The sequence below is a fragment of the Alexandromys fortis genome, unplaced genomic scaffold (assembly GCF_014885135.2).
Source record: "Alexandromys fortis isolate MF-2015 unplaced genomic scaffold, M_Fortis_MF-2015_v1.1 scaffold_173, whole genome shotgun sequence".
NCBI classification, from domain to species: Eukaryota; Metazoa; Chordata; class Mammalia; order Rodentia; family Cricetidae; genus Alexandromys; species Alexandromys fortis.
In genome coordinates this window covers 458,942-482,298 of record NW_026068051.1, presented here as the reverse complement: position 1 = coordinate 482,298, position 23,357 = coordinate 458,942, and the positions used below count along the sequence as shown (strand labels likewise).

General features: G+C 49.2%; 1 protein-coding gene across 2 annotated transcripts in view; it reads right to left on the bottom strand.

Annotated features, from left to right (window-relative positions):
* Positions 1-23,357, bottom strand: part of Ypel2 (yippee like 2) — a 54,414-nt gene that overhangs the window by 5,783 nt on the left and 25,274 nt on the right. For both annotated transcript variants that reach the window (XM_050119520.1, XM_050119518.1), the window contains 2 exons: positions 2,788-2,831; positions 1,479-1,587 (listed from right to left, as the gene is read on the bottom strand). In XM_050119520.1, the coding sequence (XP_049975477.1) occupies positions 1,479-1,587; positions 2,788-2,831 (153 nt within the window). The remainder of the gene's footprint in view (positions 1-1,478; positions 1,588-2,787; positions 2,832-23,357) is intronic.

Below are 23,357 nucleotides of genomic sequence, written 5' to 3'. Positions count from 1 at the left end.
GGATAGCAAGAGGAACAAGTATTATGAGGCCAGCCCGGTCCTGTTTCCCTTGTTTCCACCTTAGATGAATCAAGTGTGTCTCTTTCACTGCTGTGCTCCAAGGTGATGATAGAGGCTACATAAACCCCAGTACAGCACTGTCCCCACCCCACCCCATCACGGCCCCACCAGCTTGCCTGGGTGTAGGATCAAGGACTGAGAACACTGGATCCCTGGAGCCGTAACTCGGGGAATAATTGCGGTACAGGGCAGTGGAAATTGTCTCTTCTGCCTGAGCCTCAGCAGTCAGTAGGACACCAAACCGTGTCGGTGTTTCAGAACCCCTGGGCTTTAGTTATCTTGCTAACCAGAGAACTGTTTATGAAATGAGGAGCAAGAGGGGAACCAGGAGAATGTAGGCACAAGACAGAGGAAAAGCAAAATAACTGTGTCCCCAGATGATCAGCAGCAGAACTGGGACCTCATGGTCTGTGCTTGTGATTCTAGCCCGTGGCAGGCTGAAGAGAAAGGACCCAAGTTGCAGGCCAGTCTGGTCCTCGGCAAGACCTAACACTTCTGCCGCCACAGTCCCATTGCTCATAATTTATTTCCCCACATAAACGTCAATACTTTTAGAGCTTTCATTACTTCCTCAGCAAGGCTGGCTGGCCAGGATCCTACGGCCACCACCTACCATGCCCAGGGGCTACTATATTCATTAGCACTTAAAAAGCAGAGAATGAGGCCGTAAAGCCAGGTTTGAACCTCATTCCAATGCTTAGAGGGAGGCTGTGGAAGCATTTGCCTATATTTTTCTTTTTGTCTGGCTGTTTACTTTTTAGTTTAGCAACACAATCTACCCGCTGGAAACTCTTGAGTGCAGGGAATACAAGTGTTTGGATAGCCAGTGTTTTTATACTTTCTCTGCAGATGTATATCTGTTTATGTGTACACGTATTTGTGTGTGTGTGTGTGTGTGTGTGTGTGACTAAGGGGGGTGGGGAGGATGTGTGTTAGTCACAGGTTAATGGCACGTGTCTTCCTCAGTTGCTTTGTTGAGACAGTCTCCCACTGAACCTGGAGCTCACCGATTGGCTAGACTGGCTGGCCAGCAAGTCCCAAGTATTCTCCTGGTTTGTAACTACCGAGCTCTGGGATTACAAACATGTTACTGCACTCAACTTATTTTTTCCATGGGTGCTGGGGATCAGAACTCAAGCCCTCATGCTGTGGACAAGCACTTTGCTGAGACATCTTCCTGCTGTTGCTACATAACACATCCCCGCACACAGTGCCCAGTCAGATGCTGCTAAGTCCTGTTATAAATGTATGCATGCGTACCGACAGGGTGTTCCCAGAACAGGTGAAGGACTGAGCCTGGAGAAGTCAGCTATTTGTCAGGCCTGAGGGAAGCTAGTGGAAGAAAACAGCCCTCAGAGAGGAGGCCCTTTGCTACCTACCGCTCCAGGCCCCTTCCACCCAGGCCCTTTCGTACTTACATATTTCCAGCCCAAAGTGGTTTTGCAGTTTTCACAGTAGATGTCTGCGACCGCATGGAGGCCTGTTAGCAACACCCGCTCTTCTGCAGGCCCACAGCCCACATTAACTCTACGCCAAAGACAGAAAGAGAGCGGGTAGTTAGTCATCCGGGTAAACAACCATTCGTCATTCAAGTTGAGCTTCTGGCAAAAACTGACCAGACAGGACTGCTCCCGGGGAAGCCAGCACTGAGAAGAAAATGGTCTAGGGCGGAAATGAAAGGTAGCCATGTGGAAATATCTCAGGGGGAATAAATACTAGATCTGCAAGATTAAATTCTGCAAGCTAACCAAAACAGCTCTGGATGAGTTTGCTTAGGGTTTAAATTTCCTGACACAGATTTTTAATCTTGTAACTAAAAGAAAAACTGTATTACATTTACTTGTTGGGGACACATGCATGCTACGGTGCATGTGAAGGGCAGGACAACTTCGGGAGTGCGTTCTCATCTACAATAAGGATTTCCAGGGACTTAACTCATGCCGTCAGGCTTTTGGGGAGCATTGCCTTCACCTGCCCTAATCTGGCAACTGCACAGTGAGGTTCACAGCCTTGAGACAGGTCCTTAAAAGGTTCCAGAGGACTGAGCAGTGGTGGCGCACGCCTTTAATCCCAGCACTTGGGGGCAGAGGCTGGCGGATCTCTGTGAGTTCGAGGCTACCCTGGTCTACAAGACTTAGTTCCGGGACAGGCTCCAAAGCTAGAGAAACCCTGTCTCGAAAAACCAAAAAGTTGATGGTGCCTAAGCTGGCGAGCAAGCCTTAGCATAAGGGCGGGGGGCCTAGACGACCAAACATGACACCTGTTTCAAGCTGTGCTAGATTTCCTTACATAGTTCAAGTGTCTGTGAACTTTGCCTTCCTACTCCAGCCAGAGGGCTTGCGTGTCCATGGTTGACAAAGGGCTGTGTAGACATCCTCGGCAGAAGGGATGAAGCCTTCCACGGGTTCTAATCACCCCTCCTTTCTCCTTTAATAATGAATCTCGGGTCTTGCTGACCTCTGTGCTGAAGAAGCGCCCCCCCCCCCCGCCGTGTTTTCCTTGTGGGAAGACCCAGTGCTGGGCACTGCAGTGAGTACTTTATAGTTGGAGGGGCTGCCTACAAAATTTCACCTAAGGTACCTGACAGACACTGACTACTAGCCAATGGCCCTAGGAGTCTTACTAATATCGAGAAGGCAGAGATCATGGCCTAGTCACTGAGGCGTACTTTCCCCTCCCCTCGGGGATTTCACCCAATAAGCAGATGCTCCATCCAGAGACACTCACACTGAGTTAAAGAGGTATGCTCGTCCTTGACTTCCCTGGAACGACTGAAATACAAGAAAACAAATCAATTGTTAGACATCCATGCCTCCTATGCCCATCTGGGAAAAGACCCCACCAAATCACAAGCCTGACCTTCCCTGCAGGAGGGAACTGGCAGACTGCAGAGTCTAGCTGGCAGGAGGCATGGGAGAGAAGGTGAAGGCATAACAAACAGCCTACATGGGGGCTAATTTACCAGCTCAGGTGAGAAGAGGGACCGGGCACAGGTTAAGCAGCCAGCTGGCATGTTGGTACAGCCTCAAATACCAGCGCTACCATGGGGCACACTGAGAAACATGATCTTTATTTAACAACAACAGGACTCTGGGTAACTAAATACCCCTCTGTTCTTGACACTGCCTGACAGCGAATTCGCTGAGAGGATTAATCCACACCACCATTCCCGGTTTGAGCTGATGTCAGCCATCTGTGTTAGCCATCGCTTCACACAGCAGCTCGGCACAGAAAGCCAGGGGCAACAGTCTGTCCTCTTCTTACTCAGAGCCCGGCACAGGAACTTGTTCTCATCACATGCCTGGCGCTGGTCATTTCCATCTGCCACAGCGGTTAGGGTCCTGAGGAGGAGTCTATGGCTCCACTTCTGGTGTGGAAGTGGCTTGGTCTCTAGGTCTTACCCAGCAGAAGCCGCAGCACTTCAACCTCTAGCTGGGTCTGCCTTCTGGATGTCTAGTGGCAGAGTGACTGGGGATGGGACAAAAAGGAGTCAGAGCAGCCATGCAAGCTGGCATCTACTTCCATTAGCACAAGCCTTGTCCGTGTTTCCCATCTCTAGTTTCACTGAGCTATCTGGCTGACATGCGCCAGCCATGTTCTGTATTGCTGCTTGCATTTTTAATATGGTATGACAATTGTATCCGAATTTAACTTCCTAGTCAGCTCTGGGGGGAAAAGTATAAAAACGGACAAGGAAACAAGGAACTCTGAAGAAATCTGGGGCGTCTAGTTGACAGATGACGAGAAGAGACAGCAGGGTTCAGAGTACTGGGCCTCAGACAGCCATTTTGTCAAAGTACAGGTCTTTGGAAGTTGGTGTCTATGGCCACAGAGAGAGCAGCATTCCTGTGGCAAAGCGTCCACTGGAACAGCTGGATAGCTGGATGCCTTCCCGCCCAGGTGCAGCTCAAGGAGCAAGCAGATGCTCCCCAGCTGCTGCCCACACCCAAACCAAGTCTCCTGAAACATCGCCAAAGACCTCCCAGGCACAGCGAAGCTGCTTCGGGTATCATGGCCTCGACTACTGAACGTGGAGGTCCCAGAGACAGCCTAGACTTTACACAAACGGTCCAAGGGAACAAAAGCTGCCGACTTAGTGGCCTCTTCTTGCTGCTTCATTGCCGTAGTGCTTACTCTAGCCCAAGCCCAACCACACTGCTTAGTTAATGTGCACAGCTTTGCCCACCTGGTTCTCTGACCAACACCTGTGCTCAGGCTTCCTAGTTCATGTGCTTTCCTCCTTCTCTGCATCTGGATTTAGTTTCAACTATGCTGTGAGTTTCAGAGGGCATGACCCACATCTTCAAGTCTCTCTGAACCCCCGGAACAGCATGTGAATCTGGCACATAACGATTGATTTATTTATCTTTATTTTATGTGCATTGGTGTTTTGCCATGGGTGTCAGGTCCCCTGGAACTGGAGTTACAGACAGAGTCTCATAATGTAGGCCAGGCTGGCCTTGAACTCTCAGTAATCCTACTTCAGCCTCCAGAGCTGATGGATCATGGTTATGAGCCATTACACCTAGTTCAATCAGCAGATATTAAATACTATTCCAGTGAACTGTCTCTGTATTTTCTTTAAATACTATTGGGGTGCATGAATTCATGTGTCCTGATATCTGTATGCCTGTGAAGCTATCACCACCATCAAGATAAAGGATAATCACCAGGCCTGGTGGCACTGATTTATAAGTAGCATTTCAGAAATCCAGGATCACACACACACCCCTCTCATTACACACACAGTCCCTAGCTGACCTGGAACTCACTATGTATACCAGGATGGCCCACCTCTGCCTGGACTAAAAGCATGCACTGCACTAGACTACAATACATTTTTATATGAAACTCATTGGTGTTAACTCCACCACCTCACCTCCCTTTCTTCTCAAAGAACCAGTTACCAAATGCGGATTTACTCTATGACCTCAGAACATCACTTGGCTTCTGTCTGTAAGACAGTCTGATTATGGGCGGATGGGCATTTTCTTTAGGATAGTAGAATCCTAGGATTAAAGACATGTGCCACCACACCCTGCCTCGATTTCTGTTAGTTGAGGTTAACCTGGTCTACCTAAGAGTGTCCCAGGTTAGCCAGGGTGACACAAAGGACAGAGATCATGGAATCATTGTGCCTCAGGATTCCCTTGAGTCTCTCTGCATCCCTTTCTCAATTACAGCTCGGCAGGCAGTCAATGCCTTCTGTCACTCATACACCGTGTAAGAGTTTTTGTTTGGCCTCTTTTACTCAAAATTATTTAAAACAAATTTTAAGGTATATTTTATTTATGAAATGTATGTAAGTTGATGCCCAGAGGACAGGAAAGAGAGTGTCGACCTCCTGGAGCTAAGAGTTATAACCAGATGGTTGTGAGCCATCTGATGTGGGTGCTGGGAACTGAACCCAGGTCCTCTGTAAGAGCAGCAAAAGCTCTTAACCATGGAGCCATCTCTCTAGCCTCTAGCTCAGTTCTTTTAAGAGTCATCCATGCTGTTGGGTGGTGGTAATCCCAGCACTCAAGAGGCAGAGGCAGGTTAGCTCTGAGTCTGAGGCCAGCCTGGTCTACAGAACTAGTTCCAGGACAGCCAGGACTGTTAAGAAACCCTGTTGCGAAAAACAAAAAACAAAAAACAAAAAAAAAAAGAAAAGAAAAAGAAAGGGAGAAAGAAAGAAAAGGCTCTACTTATGCACTTATGTATCTGATGTACATATGTGATTTATCTGCACACCAGAAAAAGAGAACTGGACAGTGTGCTCACTGCCACGAGGGTGCTGGGAATTGAACTCAGGACCTCTGACGAGCAGCCAGTGCTCTTAACCGCTGAGCCATCTCTCCAGGCGCCATATAAAAAGTTCACACCATATATACTTTATAGCAGCACACTCACGGCACCCATGAATATGGACAGTAAACTTGCACTCAAGCATTTTGCCAAAAGAGCTCTGCACTGGGAACGCCCATCTGCTCCAGGGCATTGCTCGGGAGTAACTGCTTGGAGCCTGACACAGATTAAAATTCCTAGAGAGCAGGGCTGTGAGGTAGGATGCATGGCAAAGAAAACAATCACCTTGGGCTCAAAGGTGGCTCACAGTTTTGCCAGGACAGATCCTCCAGGCCTGTTTGGTAAGAGCATGCTGGCAGAAGTCCAGGCCCTGCCAAGGGTGCTGGACCCAAGCAGGGCTGTTCTGGTGGGAGTACGTCTTCAGGTAGGCTCCAAGAAGCAGAATCTACCACTGTCTCCCCAGCCTGGCACTCAGAGCCGCTGCATTTTCTGAGGCGGAAGTCTGGCTGCTCTTCCTTCCACTGTGGATTCCACCACCCCGGGGACCCTGCCAACCCAACATTTATGATGAGAAAAACAGACAGGGAGAACAACAGGCTTCTTGCAAATAGACACAGCAAGAATAGCCTGGCTGGGTCACTGTATTCCATAGGGCTGGCCCAGCCCAGCACAACCTGGCACAGCCTGGTGTTCCCTTGGGTGAGGGTGGTACCTAAGGTGGGGAAGCTAAAGGAAGCTAAGGAAGCAATTAAAACAAGGCAAATAGAACCGAGACCAGGAGATGCCAGACTGTCAGACACGTTTGTTTGCTGTCATTACTGCCAGGCAACAAAGCAGTTCTTTTCCATGCTGTGTGTCAACCAAGGCTGGTGTGCAGGCCGGCACCAAAGGCTTTGTTTTGTTTCGGGCATACAAAACTTTTCTTCTGTCCTTCAAAGTACACTACCAGCAGTGGGCCCAGCCCTTCCAGGCGGCTCAAAGACACAGAAAGGGCCCAAACCACTCAGTTCTGGCCCTGCTGGACGTCTGGAAGGCAGCAACTCCTTTTTCAAGCAGGGAGCTGCTGAAGCTGGGTGTGGTGGCACATGCCTGCAACCCGAACTCTTGGGAGGCAGAGGCGGGAGGAATGCGGGGAGGCCAGCCTGGATCACACGCAAGACCCTGCCTCAAAAAGAGTGAACACTGGAGCATTAGGGGGCAGAAGGCAGCGATGTGGGGAGCAGGTACAACCTCTGGCAACAGACTGAGCACTTGCTCCTCTGGGTAAGGTAGGAGGAGCTCGTCATTCCAGAAGACCTAGTTCCAGTCCTGACTGTGACGCCCCCACTCACCTGCTATCTGACTCGTGCCTCTCTTGGCTCTCATTTTCATCTATAAATGGAAATCATGCCCATTTCAAAGGGCAGTTAAGAGGGGGAAGCAGCCGGGCACACACATTTAATCCCAGTACTCAGGAGGCAGAGGCAGGTGGATCTCTTTGAGTTTGAGGCCAGCCTGGTCTACAAAGAGTTCCAGAGCAATCAGAGCTGCTGCAGAGAAACCCTGTCTCAAAATCCAAACCAAACCACAAAACAAGGAAACCAGCAAGCCCCACAAGGTAGATGACGGCCAGAGTAGAAAGTTCTACTTCCAATCAAGGCTTCTCAGGACCCCAGGGAAGAGAAGTTGACTTTTTAACTCTCCAAGGCTCTTCTCTTGAGGACTATTAAAAATAAAATAGTTTATGTGTGTACACAGGCATCACGTGTGCCTGGTGTTCAGAGAGGTCAGAAAGGGCATGAAATCCCCTGAAAATGGAAGGAGATACGGATGGCTGCAAGCCTTCATGTGGATGCTGGAAACCAAATCCAGGTCCACCCCAAGGGCACCAAGTGCTTTTAACAGCTGATCTACCTCTCCAGCCACTCTCTTACCAAGCCTAAAGGTAGGGCTTCCCCACTTTGCAACTCAAGTGTCATCATGAAAAGGGAAAAGAGCCGGGCAGTGGTGGCACACACCTTTAATTCCAGAACTGGGGAGGCAGAGGCAGGCGGATCTCTTGTGAGTTCGATGCCAGCCTGGTCTACAGAGCTAGTTCCAGGACAGCTGGAGCTAAACAGTGAAAACCTGTCTGAAAAACCAGAAAAGAGAGAGAGAAAGAGAGAGGGAATGAGAATGAGGCTAGTGAGTTCCAGATCAGCCTAGGCTAGCATATAAGATTCTGACTCAAAAATACTTTTGAGACATAAAAAGGATGATGGAAATGTCTTTAAATATAAAATTAAGTGGATCTTGCTATAGTCTTAGGGTTGTACAATCATTATCATGTTTAATTCCAGAACATTCTCATGTTCCAGAAAGAAATCTCAGCACCCTTTCTCTCTCTTGCCCCAGCCCCTGGCAGCCAGTCTCCTCCCCACCTCTACAGAGCTGCATGAGGCACTAACTATACTTATGAGGTTGTTAAAACTGACCTTTGAAATGCTTTCAAATGCTTCATCAGGACAGGAGCCAAGTATGTAGATATAGGTACAAAGGAGGATCAGGGATCAGTAAGACCTTTTCCCTTGGAACTATGGCTGGCGCCTCCCCGTACCCAGCAGGAAACAGATGTGGCATGTTATGAGAAAGGGTCAGGTCAGCCATCTTCCTATTATTCGTTCTCGTCCTTTTCTGTCTATCATTAGTGTCCGTGAGGTCACAATAAAACACAGCCATTGCAAAGGGCCAGAACCCAAGCCAAACAATGCTAGATCCTCCTGGACGCCACTGTTGAAGAAGCATACGGGTAAGTGAGAAGAATGGTAGTAATGAACAATGCTAGAAACTTCCAGAATGAAGTACACATGTAGCTGATAGAAGCTGACTGTTTAGTTAAGAGGAAAAGACTCCTACAGGGGATTTCTCCCATCGTCTCTACGATAAGAACCGAGGAAATGGACTCACATGGAAATGGGGAGGTGGTTAATTATGAAGGTATTTCCTGGCTGTGGTTTCCACACTGGGACATAGGTCACCAGGAAGACTGGGATAAAACAAAGCCATTCGGATATCTTTATGATTTACCAAGAAAAATCCTTCACATAGGGACCTAGCAGCCTCAGTGGTGTGACATGCCTACAATCCCAGCACCTGGAAGAACTAGCTACAGCTCTACGTGATAAGTACCACGTGACTCAGAGTTACACGGAGACACCCTGTGTCAAACAAACAAATGGAAAGGGACTTCAACAGGATGGCTTCCTTGAGGTCCTTCCTCTGTGCCTGTGGCCTATGGGTCTCACTGAAGGAAGGGCAGAGAAGGGACACTTTTTGTTTTTGGATTTCTAAACAGGGTTTCTCTGTAGCTTTGGAGCCTGTCCTGGAACTAACTTTTGTAGACCAGGCTGGTCTCGGACTTACAGAGATCCGCCCGCCTCTGCCTCCCAAGTGCTGGGATTAAAGGGGTGCATCGCCACTGCCCAGGTAAAGGGCCTTGTTCAAAAGGAAGAAATAGTTGCTGGGCATGGGATAATTCATGATCACTGTATTTGCAAAAGGTGGTAAGAGCCCCGAGTGCCTGATTTATTGCTGAAGGTATGGCATACCTGGGGATCTCTGCCTCCGTGAGACCTTTCACTTCCCGTTCCTGTTGACCCAGGTGCCCTGTAGTTTCAAGGTTGGGCCTAAGGACAGGTGGTGCCCCAGCTCACCCAGTCATGACTGCCTGGTGTCTGGCCAAGAGGACGCAGGCAGCTTCGGTGCTTGGGAAGCCTTGGACCAGCTCTCCCTAGTGGCATATCCCTGGGCAAGGCATTTCTGAGTCTCTGACGTCCATATATAGAATCTGGAAAACTACCTACTCCACAATATATTCTAGCTAAGAGGGATGCTGTTCAGGGAGATCCCAGACTCCAGACCCTACAGGTTCGTCCCTCGGCTGTCCCAGGGCTTCAGCTGGACTTGGAGCTGTGGTTGTTCTCTGTTGCACTAAAGGCAGGGAAGATTCTGAGTGTGCAGCAGTGGGTTCGAGTGGGAGAGGCCAAAGTAAACAACCAGGCAGTGAGATAACAGACACTAGCAGGACCCTCCCTCCCTCCCTTGGAGAAGTAAGGCCTGGCAAATGCTCGTTCTTCACTGACAGAGTATAGGGTGCCAAACTCACACACCCTGCCCCCCAGGACAAAGGCCGGCAAGTCAGCCTCACAAGGCCTGCTCAGGAAGATGACATTTTTCTGAACCGGCCCCTGGGGGTGGCGGAATGATGTAATGGCAGCTTGCTATTGGGCATCGAATTCAAATCAAATTTGAATTTGCTTTAATTTTGATGCCATTCATCTATAAAACTTAAAACTTTTAACAAAGAGTATTCATGTTGGAGCTCAAATTCCTCTCAAATCCTTTGGGCCTTTGAAAACAATTTAGGGTTGCTATCATTTAAGGAAAAATGCTATTACTATGATCAAAGCATAAATAAATATATTTTAAATATACTAATCAAAATATAAAAGACTCCTATTCCCAAAGTCAATGAGGCGTACTCAAATGAAAAGTCCTTATACCACAGAAGGCGTGACTCAGCAGTTAAAACCTACAGACTCCTATTGCAGTAAGCGCCCAGTGCCTTCCAAGGTAAGCGACACGCGATACAGAGGAACTGCTTTCTAAATATTTCGAACAATCACTCAGAGAAGTTGGACAGAGTCAGTAACACGAGATTAAAGGGGTTTATGAAAAGGACTGAATGGGTGGCAAGGTGGCTGACCGGGTTAAGGCGCTTGCTAAGTCTGGTAACCCCGAGTTCATTCTCTAGAGCCAACACCTGACGGAGAGAACCACACATGGTGAGTTAAAATGTAGTTAAAAAGAGGCTGGAAATAAGTCATGGCTCACACTGGCCTGGCATGATCCAAACTGTGATGCAAACACAGCCAGTCCTCTAGGCAATACAATGAGGAAGGCTAAATCACCCGCCACTTACAGATGCTTAAGGAATATGCCTAGAGTCAAACAACATGAGACTCAGGCAATTGGCTCTGATTCTGGGGGAGCACGAAGTCGGGGTAACAAGGGTATGGTATAAGTGACTTTCTAAAAAGAAGGAAATTAGTTTCAAATGTATGTTGGACACCAGGGTGTAGAGAGAACATTACAGATTTCACCTCCAAAACAGAACAAGAAACACCCAACGTCACTTTGGGAACCCCCCAGGTTCACTCAACTTGTCAAGTCAAGGTCATTGTAAGCCTAAGGCTCTGACTTCCCATCCCAAGATTTCTCTAGCAGGCATTCGCTGGGGAAAGCTGTCTCTGTTGGGAGCTCTGGAGGGCTGTGGACCCCTGGGCCCTGAATTCCTTGTGAGTGGCTTGTTTTGCCTATGCTTGCAGCTGCTCTGAGAAAAACAACTTGTTTTCCTCTGCTCTGAGCAGCCTGCAGCTGCTCTGAGCACAAGACCTTGATGGCAGGCTGGTGGGTCTGCAGCTGAAAGATCCCGGGAGCTGGGGCGTGGCCAGATCCCGGGAGCTGGGGCGTGGCCAGAGCCCTCTATATGCTTCCCCTGAGCACAATAAACTTGGCATTCTTGTGATGACCTTTGTCTCTGTGTCTGAGTGTGTCAGTCTCCAGTCCCTTGCCCAGAGACTGTAGCAGTAGCACTAACCGTCCTGTACTGCAGGCGTAGAGCTTTACTTACATCTCTTTAATGAGAGAGGGATGGGTCAATCTGTCAGAACTGGTGAAATCTCATCGGCTATTCAAATGCCTCTGCTCTGATGCCTTGTTTACTTAATAGTCTAAATTTAACTCTCGCTCAAGTGGGTTTACCTTCAAGGAAGATAACACACAGTCCAAGCTTTCAGGATTAAGCGCTGGAAATTAATGAATTTGAATTCTGGCTAACCAGTCAACTCCCTATGAGTTGTGTTACAGTGAACCACTTCAGAGTTTGGTTGCTCTTCAGTAAACGAAAAAGAAAACAAAAAACTTGATTTATGGACCTATGGTGTGTGAGGCTGTCTAGGGACCACCCAGGGGATGTTCTGCACCCCGGGCTAAAAACAGCTCTCCAGCTCACTACTGAAAGAATATTTCACAATACTTGAAATAAATAATTCAAAGCTAAGAAGTTGGCTTTTAGCTTTTTAGCTCCTAAAAAAATCCTTTCGTTGGCAAAGAAGGATTAGAAGGCTGCTTGGGCCTTGTACAGCAAATGTGCCAGTAACCACAGTCCTTTGAAAGCCCCCATAGTGGCCTGCACTCTGAGCATCCTGGAAGCCCTCCAAACACATAGGACGACTTCCTCTTGTTTATTTCACAGACCCACATGGCTCTTGCTCTTATCGCAATCTCCCAGTACTTTTTAGAGCAAACTCACTACCTTCTTCAGCCAATTGGCCCTTCACTGCCAAGTTTCTTAAATGACCTGAGTGAGCCTTAGGGCTGCCTACCTGAAGTTCTGTGTGTCTGCATCAAGCGTCTATGAACTAGACATCCAGCAGTTTGGTGTAAAAGAGTGTAGCTAAGTCGGCTGGCACAACACTAATTCCGTCACCTGGAAGCAGAAGCAGTTCTAGGGTAGCCTGATCTACACAGCCTGGTCTATGGTTACTTGCGGGCCATCCATGGCTATACAATGAGAGCAAGGGAGGAGTGGAGGAGTGGAAGGCATGGTGACCGAACAACCGTCTAGGTTTGCTTGTGTAAGTGCTCTGTGATGTCTGTACAAGACTGACCTCTGTGGACAAATTTCTCAGAAAGACTGTAACACATGACCGTGCTTGGGTAACCCAGGCTTTTCATTCCTCGTTCTAGCACTTTGCCATGAGCTTTGTGTCTCTGGTCCCACGTTCCTCCTATGTACCGTGGAATGACAGTGTCTACTTTCCTTCAACTATCCTTGGAGTTTTCTCTGCCTAACTTGGTTCACATCTCCCTGCCCATGCCCTATGCTTCTGTACCTCACTTTCGGCCCTAAATGTCAAACACCAACTCCTCCAGGAAATGCTAATCCCATGTACAAGGTCTTATGACAACTAACTGCACTTCAGGTTGGTCATATGAACTAAAGGAGGCTGATGAATATGTTCCTTCCTGCGGTGGCAGCTGTCCAGATTCTACCGTATTAGCATGCTCCCATCTCCAGTTTGATGCACACATGAAGTCAGATATATTAATTAAAAGATCACGATCAGCATCTGAGAGGGGGAGCTGAAGCAGGAGAAGAAATACCACTGAGACTGGCTAGGCAGTACAGTGAACTCCAGGCCAGCATGGATGCCAGAAAAAAAAAGCCTGAGCCAGGTGTAGTGGGGCACTTGGGGAGCAGAGGCAGGCAGATCTCTGAGCTCCAGAGGTCCTGTTTCGGGAAAGGGGAAGAGGACATGGTGGGGGCTGTGCGAGTCCCAGTGTGGACCACAGAAACCAGGCATAGCGCGGAAGGTGCTGCGAAAGGGCCAAGAGGCACACACAATGAACTCCTGGCATTTCTGGCTCACCAGAAATAGAACATAACCAGATCGGAATAACCAGCCTGTTGGCTCCTAAGCTAGGAAAAACCTGCCTTTCCTGAGGAGTGTCCATAGTGCTCTCTGTGAAATGGAGGAGCTGAGAAAGGTTGCTTACAGAGCGGACCCCCGAGTCCAGTCTCTAGAGAACAGCCACCTGGCACACTGAAGGTTTCTAACTCAGACCTCTCCACACTCGTGGTGGTAAACATCCCCTTTGCTGTTCACTGGCTGACCTATCTGATGATCCCTTGGCTTAGGGCTCTCAGCACTCAGATGGAGAAACTAAAATTCCTGCCGTATAATCTGGTGTTCCTCTTTCTTCCTGGGCCAACATGAAAGTATTGGGCTCACCGTGAATTATCAGGCCCCGGGAAAACATGGCCTAGTCAAAGGGAAAGGTGCCAATCTAGGGCAGTCTATGAAAGTAAAGAACTGAGGATGTCTAAATGGCCAGGGAGCAAGGGAGGGGCTCAGAACCATCCGGCATGGTCACGTGATCATGCTAGTGCTCTTTATTTAAATCTGCAAGACCTGCTGGATACCATGGAGGATTTTAACTAGTCGTCTGCGTACTGAAGGTGCTTATTACAACCTGGCCAAGCACGAGACAGGCCTAAAACACATAAATAAAACATGCTAACACAGTTAAAAGATGGCTGGGGCCCGGAGAGGACGGGAGCAACAGTCTGGGGCTGTTCACAGGAAAGGGTGCTCCTCAGAGAGGAAAAAGGGATTAAATCTAAGAAGCCAGGAAAGTCAGAAGCCCAGCAACCTTCCCTATTGCACGTTGTAGAAACCAACAGTGGAGCCAGGCGTGGTGGCACATGCCTTTAATCCCAGCACTCAGGAAGATGGAGTCTCTGAGTTCCAAGACCAGCGTGGTCTATAGAGGGAGTTCCTGGACAACCAGGGCTACACAGAGAAACCCTGTCCCCAAACAAACAAAAAACAAAAACAAAAATCAAGCAAGCATGTGGTCCAAACAGATGTTCAAAAACAAGACAGGGTCTTGTTATGTATATATAGCCTAGGTAACCCTGAGTATAGCTATCAGCTATTTGGACAAAATAAAGACTCCACCCCTTATATTTCCCACAATTTTATACCCTTGGGGTGTGGTCTTTTTGTGACTGTGTATACATGGAGGTCAGAGGACAGTTTCCAGGAATTAGGTCTCTCCTTCCACTCTGAGTTGCATGGGTCTAAACTAAGATCATCAGGCTTTCAGCAGATACCTTTAGCTTCTGGGCCATCTTGAAGGCCCCTAAGCACTCCTGATAACTAAGCACTCCTAAGTCTCATGATAACCCTGGAACTATGTAGGTAGTATTATTTGCATTCCAAGGGTGAGGAAAGTATGTGGGGTCTGGGCCACTCTTAGACCCCAAAGAGAGACCCTGACCCCTTTCAGCCATCCACGTTCTTCTGTAAGCCTTGTCTACGGTCTATACTTCCTAACACCGGGCATCTTCATCCCTTATCAACATCCCTGATGGGGTAGAGAAGATGTGCCGTATCTACCAGATGGGCAGGGAATCCCAAAGCAGAGCTTGTTAGTTTTTAAACAAGGACCAGCCAGTGGGACCAAGAAGTGGGAGTTCCAACCAGACTGCAGGGCTTTCATGTTGCTCCATGAATGCAGCCAGGACAGCAAGCCCTGGTGTTTTGCAGTCCGTTACCAAGTCTCTGATTAGGTCTAGCAAGGGACTCAATTAGCATCATGGAAACACGGAGCAGATTTCAGAAGAAAGGTCAGCCACAAGCCCTAGCATTTGCCGTCAGCCATCTGCCAGGCAGGAAGTACTACTCAGATCTATTTTTAATCCTCTTCCCTGGGCTAGGACTCCTGGGAGAATGCAGAGGCTGGGGTTATTCCGAGACAAACATCTAATTGCCACCTTTCTATACACATCTGAAAACACTGGATCCTCAAGACCAATGCAGACGTGGAGGCCCAGGTCCTGGGACTCTGTCATTCTGGACTGGACCCACAGGTCATCTTTGATAGCCATGGGAAAGTATCTTAAGACTGATTGGGTCATGAATTCTATTGGGTAACTTGGCGATCTCTATAACCAGGTTCCGAGGACTGGATCATGGGAGGGACTTCCGGCTAGGCGTCCCTGGGTTTTCTACAAAGAAGGCCTGTGGAGTGACATTGTAGGCTTCCTCACTGCTGCCATCTTTATTTACTCTCATTTGTCTTGTCAGGTAAACTGAAACCAGCGCAGCTAGGCAGAAACCTCGTTCACTACTCAGTACAGGGAAAGAGGAGAGAAAGGGGAGATGTTCCATCTCAGTTCCCAAGGACCAGGCATCCAGAAGCAGGAACCTTCTGTCCACCGGCTTCCTCTCCCTCTCGTTTCCACCACAGTCCTGTCTCGCTTCAGTGCAGCCCAGGGGATTGGATGGGGATCCTGGCAGGACCAAGGGAGATTATGCAGAAAGGGGCCTGATGGTTCAGGGAGCCCTTCTATTCGAGGCTCACACCTCAAAATTGAGTTCCCTTGTCTCTTGATGCAAACTTCAGCCTCCTGTTCCCATCCAAAGGTAAAACCTCCGTCCCAGCCAAGCCAGACTCCATCTGCCAGCATCAGGGTACTGTGCCCTCTGACAAAGGGACCTGTTGGGGGGGGGGTGTTAGCCGGCTCTCCACCCTCCCCTTCTCCCCAGCAGCCTTATCTATCAGTGAGAAACAAGTGGGAAAGGGAAGCTGACACAGCATTTGGTTGCAGGAGCTCAGCCTAAGGATGTGAAACAGGAGACTGGGCGGCAGAGCAACTCAACACCAGCACCCGCGGGGCCAGAGTGCAGGGAGGGAGGGAATGAATAGGCAGGTCTGTGCTTCACAGGTGCCCTTGGCTGGATGCTGGCATCCCAACCCCTCAGTGGTGAGGAACTCTGCTCCAGTGAGCTGGGACATACATGTCTGGGGGGGGGGGGGGACCACTCCAAAGGTCACATTCCCCTGACCTAGTTGGACCACAGTTAATTAAGGCTCCCAAGCCCTGCTGACTCCTGGTTTCCTCTTCTGGTCTAGTTTCAGGAAAGCGGGGAGTTAATCAGCAAACAACTGAAGACTGGTTACTCTCTACCCCTGCGGAGGATCATGTGTTCCCTCTCCATCCCCTCCTGCACCCAAGCAGAGCCAGAAAACCCCACTTTTAAACAAACAGGGACTGGGAGACAGTGATCGCCATAAAGTCTGATAACCTGACTTCCAGGACACACGTGAAGGGAGATTACTAACTCCTACGAGTTGTCCTCTGACCTCCACACGTGGGATGCAGCAGGTACGCCCCAAATATATACTCTATCCCTCACACTCACAGAAAAATGAAAGTTGCAAAATTAAACAAATAGTCAGGCCTGCTGGTCCACACCTGGAGGTAAGACAGAAGGATCTGGAGTTCAAGGCCTGTCTAGGCTATATGGTAAGTCCTCGTCTTTAAACAGCCAAATATGGCCTAAGGAGATGGCTCAGTGGTAAGCTGATTGTGTGCAAGCCGGAGCCAGCATCCACAGAAAAGCTGGGTATGGTAGCACACACCGATAACCCCAGTGGCGGTGGGTGGCAGAAGAGTGGGGGAGGAACAGGGAGGTATGGCTAGGAGACAGGCAGAATCAGGGGACCCACAGCGGGTCAGCCTAGCCAAACTACCAAGCTCCAGGCCTCGGCCTCTCTACATATTCCTGCACAGACAAACTCACTGCATGCACATGCACAAATAAATGTGATATATTTAAAAAATAGAAAAAAAAATCTTCTAAGTTAGGGGCTACAATCACCAGTCATTCAGGTACCCTTACTCAAGAAGTCAGGGACATCATGCTAGATGACAGTGCCCAGGCCCTGGGAGCCTCTGGGCCACTACAGGCCCACCACTCAAAGTCTCCCTGCCTTCCTGTCATTTGCAAATGATTAACCTGACGGCATCACTGGAAGGGAGTGCAGCCTGATGGTTATTAATTATCAACAGCCACGGCACATTATCGATGCTTTTCCAGCTGCTGTACAGTATCAACAATGCTAGTCACTCACAACTCCAGGCCACGCTTTTGCCTGAAACCAGCCACACTATCCTACTCCTGCCCAGTTCTAATAAAATCCTATTGCTCCCTCCCTAAAGTCGTTTAGTGGTTCCCTATGGCACAGAGAATTAAGTCTAAACTCCTCAGCACGGCTTTGTGCACCCTGAGACCCACACCTGCTGACCCGAAACACACTCTCTCTGCTCAGAAGGGAATCCCATCACGTGCTTGCAGCTCTGGCGTGCCCATCTATCCAGTATACAGAATGATCAGGTGCGCAGGAAAGCCTGCATTTCGACCCATTTTACAACAGCTTATCTGCTCGTCTTCTGCACTAGAAACACGCGCTTGTCTACAGGTGTTAATTGGATTCTAGCCACCTCTACAGCCCCAGCGCTTCACACAGCAGTGCTCCCTGTATGCTTCATCAGTGAGGTTAAGATATTTGTCCAACACAGCCCTGAAAACTTTGCTCAAAGCCAGGCCTGAAGCAGAAGTGAGCGGACCCTTCCATTCAGGGTTTTGAGGATGGTGCCACTGACTCTTTACCCAACAGGGCTGTGCAATGTTTTCCGGTTAGAGTGAGCCTGGTTACACTGTCTGGCTCCGTCACCAGCTTAACCTATGGTGGGAACCTGTGGGTGCTCAGCGGCTAAAAATGAAGTGGAGCCAGAGGAATGGAATTTTCCATAGTTGCCTCAATTCCTGCACTGCCCCTGCCATGTCGGGTCCTGTGGGGCCACCACTTTCCCCACCGTTCACTTCACAATAGGCATTTCAAAACAAACATCTGCCCGAAAACACTGGCAAGGCCTGGAAGCCCGGGCCACTCATGCTTTTGGTAAAGGGGGTTTCAGGGCTCTCTGCCTCTCTTGATGTTTTCTCCAGTACCACAAAGGTTAGCCGTGAGGACTATGGGCTGGGGAAAGCCCAATGTTTACTATCTGGTCTTTCTATGGAGTCTTGCAGACCCCCTGGCTTTAACCCAGAGAAGAGAAGATCAAGCTTCAAGAGCCCCTCCCTCCTGGGGCAGGCTCCTCTCTCTCACTCCCACCCCCAACTCCCTATTGCAAGCTCGGTTTTTTGAATGAAGTCATTTCTTTTTTTAGCGCTGTTTTGCAAGCCTGGGATCCACAAGCCTGTCAGAGACATACAGGAGCCTGAAATACCTAGCACATGACCTGGCACCTGATGGTGCTCAATAAATGTTTATTGAATAAACCAGAGCATGGGAAGTCAGCCAGTCTAGCCCTGAACCAGAGGTCCACTCCCCCCCTCCTCGGTTTCAAGGTGACCAATCACACAGGTGGCTGGCAGCAGCCTGGTGACCTAGATGTGCCAGGGCTTATCTTATCGGCTTTCCTTCTTCCTCATGTACTTACCCAGCACCCCCACCCCTCGGTGCCCAGGGCAGAATGGCCTGTTGTTTTCACAGAGAAGCAGACAGGCATGGAGGCGCTCTCCTCCCCCACAGATATATTTTTGCGGTTCTTCTTTCTCCTGGTAGGGGGAGGATGAATATGATTTCATATGCATCTACCCCTCAGGGTTCCTGGGTGAATCTGTCTGGAATAAAGAACCCACCTCGGTGCCCTACCTGTCATTTGGAGCTTTCAGTATAAAGAGAGAAGAGGAGGCTACTAGGAAAAAACTTTGGCAGCTTTTTAACAGGTCCAGAGTTGGGGACCAAGCAGCCACTAGCCAACAAGGAGAGGCCCTGAGAACAGACAGTCTCCCCAAACAGAAGCCAATGGCAGGCAGTTTCACTAGACTGAGCTAGACCAAGGTCCTGATACTCTAGGATCGTCAGGAGGAAGCTGAACGCGTTGGAACATCTCACGTAAAGACAATCTGAACGGAAAACAGAATAGGGATACTGGCTTCTCAGTACCAGAGATAATTTCCGGGGTCAGGCCCAGAGTGAGGACCCCCACTGTGGCTGTCACCCACCAGTAGCCAGAGGGTCTCCAGACTAAGGCTTCTATCTGTCTGCTACTGCAGACCCTGGGTCTATCAGCTAAGGCCAGGGCTCACAGCACGCGGCAGCTCTCCCCATCCATCTGTTGAGAAACTGGTGCTAAAAAGAAAAAAGAAAAATGCTTTTCATGGGGCCAACTCTAACAGAAAGGAAAAGGGGCTCCTAGTTCCTCAAAGTTGGGCAGTTTTTCTTCTGATAGTTATAGATTGCCTCCCAAAACAGATCCAAAGGGAGAGGAACTATAGGGAAAGGGGGACCACCTGCTATGGCCCCGACACTACTACTGTGGTCTAGAGAGGGTGTCTGTGGACAAGTGGATGCTGCTGTTTTTAGCAGCAGCTGGTGGAGCTTTCTCTACCACCCTGGCCCCCTCCTCCTGACACCAGCCATAGGCCAGGGAGAGGAGAACAGAGTTTGGTGGCCCTGACCTCAAAGATAATACTTAGGGATCACCAGGTCAAACCCTTCCCTCCGGAGTTTTGCTGAACTTTGGGAACAAAGATATCAGTTTTTGTTTTGCTTTGTTTTTTAAGATAAAGAAAATGGCTCCTTTCAAAAGAACCACCCAACCCCCACGCTGCAGCCTCACAGAATGAAACAAACCAACTGAGCAGTTCACAGCTAGGGACTTAACACCAGCCTGGAAACCCTCTTCCAGATGTCAAGGCAGCGGTTGTCACAGTGGATTGAAGTCTCAGTAAAACTGGCTGAAATGTGGGTCAAAAGCAAAACAAAAAACCAAGCTCACTTGACAGATTATCAGGGAAGATGGGAGCCCCTCTGCTGCTCAGAGGCAAGGCCTCCGAAGGGCCCTGTTGCTAGGTGCTGCTATTTAATTACCTTAGAACTGTAAAGAAAACAGAGTCCAGATTGGAAAGGCCTCGGCAGATAACAGGATAACTGATGGCTAGCATGGCGAAGCCTCCCGCGAGACAAGAAAATACCGAGTGCCAGCCCCCGGTTATATCTGAGCGCCATGTTCCATCTGATTTTCCTCGGCAGAAGCTGCTGCTGGCTGTTAAGCACACTGTGAACACTTCCACCTCGTTTAATTTCCCTAAAAAAAATCCAACCACATATCTCTCGACATATTCCTCTTATTTTGTCGCTTACACCAAAATCACTTAATTTGCACAACTACCAGGTGAACAGCCAAGATCTGAGCACTGGTGGGCTGGTTCACGCCTTACTGCAACCTTGGTGGGGGAGGTCATGTGCATGTCCACAGTGGAGCAGTCTTGGAAGATCCCAGGCTAACACCTTCATTTCCCCCCGCTGCAGGGGCTACGCCAAGCACTTAGAAGCACTAATGTGCAAGGCAGTAAGCTCAGGTTCAAAGATATCTGGTCTGAAAGTTCCTCACTAGGAAGCAAGACAAGGCTACATTAAGAGTGCACCTGAGGCTGAGGCCAGAGTTAGGGTCCTAGACCCCAACTGCCTGGACCACAGTGAGACTCTGGGGGTGAGGGTGGGGTCTATAACAATTCAAAGCGGGGAAGGACTCTTACAGGCAGGGCACAGCTCCCTGGGAAAAATTCTTAGGTGATCTTCGAGAATGGATAGAGGCCCTGGGATTTCAAGTAGCAGCTCGGAGCCTGCCTAGTGCGGGTGAGGCCCTAGGTGCCATGACCAGGGCCCACCCCCAATGCTCCAACCCACCAACTCCAGTGTGTGGAAATTAAGTGGAGAAACCGGGAAGAGTCCCCAGGCACGGGCTACGTCAACAACACAGGGTGTATCTACCACCAACACTTGTACACAATCATAGGTCAGCCAATGCCAAAGGAGCAGCCCGGGCCACACAGACAGGTTGTGGCGAGAAGAACTGGGCAGATCTGAAATGGCCTACCTGACTTCTCTGTAACCTTGGCCTTGGGCAAGCCACCTGATGCCTACCTAGAAGTGATGTGGTAAGTATGAGAAGGACCGGCACATCTGGGGAGGTGGACACACAGCAGCTAGTCAACAGTGGCCGCTCTCCTCAGCACCACTTGGGCGAGGCCAACATTCCATCTTATCTGCTAAGATCTCCGGCTCCTCACTGCAGGGATCAGGGATCGTGCTGGTTTCTTCTCCTCCTCCCTAGCTCCGAGATCAAGTGTTTAAAGAAGTATTATTCAGGCTGGGTCTGGGACTCCACCCTATAATCCTAGCACCAGGCAGGCTAAGACAGCGCTGAGAAACTGTCTTTATGAGGGGGGAGGGCGCAAGTACCAGAAAAGGAATATCACTGAACAGAGGGCACAGGAGCAGGGGAGTCTGGGCAGGAGACAAACCAGCAGTTTTCATTCCAGAGGCCAGAGGGAGAGCCTGGGCTAACACAAAACCACAGGAGGGGGTAGTCCTACAGGGAAGTCTTATCCCCAAACATGAGCACTCCTGAGAAAGTTTCTCCCAGGAAGAGTGGTTCATGCCTACCTGTAATCTCAGCATTTGAGGCTGAGACAGGAGGACAAACAACCGCAAGTTTGAGGCCTACACTATATACGGATTTCTAAGCCAGCCTGGACTCCAGAGCAAGACCCTGTCTCAAAAATACATATTATATATATATGATGTGATACATATAATGTTATGTATTATACATCTCTCCCTGTGTATTTTGAGTGGAAACACACACTTTTAAGTACCTGCGACCTCACTAAGTGTCCACATATCTTAGGGGTAAATTTGGCAGGCATGCATTTATAAGCCACAGAGCAGGCTTGCAGGACGTGCCTCATTTAGTCAACTCAACATCTCTTTTTGCTATTTAAAATACCCACGATCCCACTGGATTGGATTTGCGTTCCAGCTCCCTGTAGTCTGCAACAAGACACAAAAAGATGATTATCGGGCCCCCAGTCCCTAGAAGGGCCCCAGAAAACAGGCTGGAGAGCAGCATGACCCACGCCAGGTCGTTCACTTTCCCAGGGTGCAACCGTGACTAAGGGGCCAGTCTGACGCTTGGCTGAAGACGAAGAACCGGAACTGACTCCCCTGGTTCACGCCAAAAAGGGAAGGAGTTCATGGTTTCAACCACTAACTGTACACTTTCTGCCAAACAGCACTCTACAGTGCATCCTGAATTACCATTCAGCTCCAGAACATTCAGACCGCAGCAGCGCAGCCGTGGACACAATCAAGTCGCCTTCCAGCCCCTCCTTAGCAGCTCATCTTCCAAGTGACAACAACAGTATCACAAGCTGGCCATAGAGGACTTATCCCTTCTTCAGTAATATCCACTGCCAACAGGATGAAGCCTAACTCCCTCCAATCTGTTTTCACACACTTACTAATCCAGAAGATTGGCTTCCCCTTCAGGCTTTCTCCACTGCTCCAGTTCATGCTGCCCCTCCCACCCACTTCTACAATGTCCTCCTGCCTTTGTGTCCTAAGTGCTGGGATTCCCTGGCAAGTGCCACCACCCCTGGTTCAAGTATGCACACACCCTTACTCTTGCAGGGGTTTACATGGTTCAAACAACAACCTCAAAAGACCGGATGGAAGTTACCGTCCTAAAAAAAAATACACATGTGTATGTACTTACACATGTAACTTCAGGGATTCCTTCAGTCAGTCTACAGACCCTAGTTGAAACCCTGCCTTGTGGTGCTAATATTTTACTAATGGAAAATCTGCCACCTTGAAGCACTACACTAGAGATAACGTGACATCGTAAGCACCTCAAGTAACACATGGGCTAATGGGACACAGGTGTCAACATACTGGTGATAACTATCTCAGGAGAGACTCGAGCCTGGTCCCCACCGTCATGACAGGATCAGCCTCATCTCACCCTGAAGTCACCAACTACATGGCACAGTGTTTCCAGTTCCAAATAGCATTTTCCAACCAAGTCACTTGGTCACTTGGTTCAGAGATTTTTCTGTTCAGCTCTTTTACCTGCCCCCCCCCACACACCTTAGGGTCTGCTGAAGGAAAAAAACAGGTGGGTGAGAAAGAGAGAAAACCAAGTGTGAGAGGCATGGTGGTGTGGAGGTGGAGGTGTGGGTGTGGAGGTATGAGGTGTGGGTGTGTGGAGGGAGGTGTGGGTG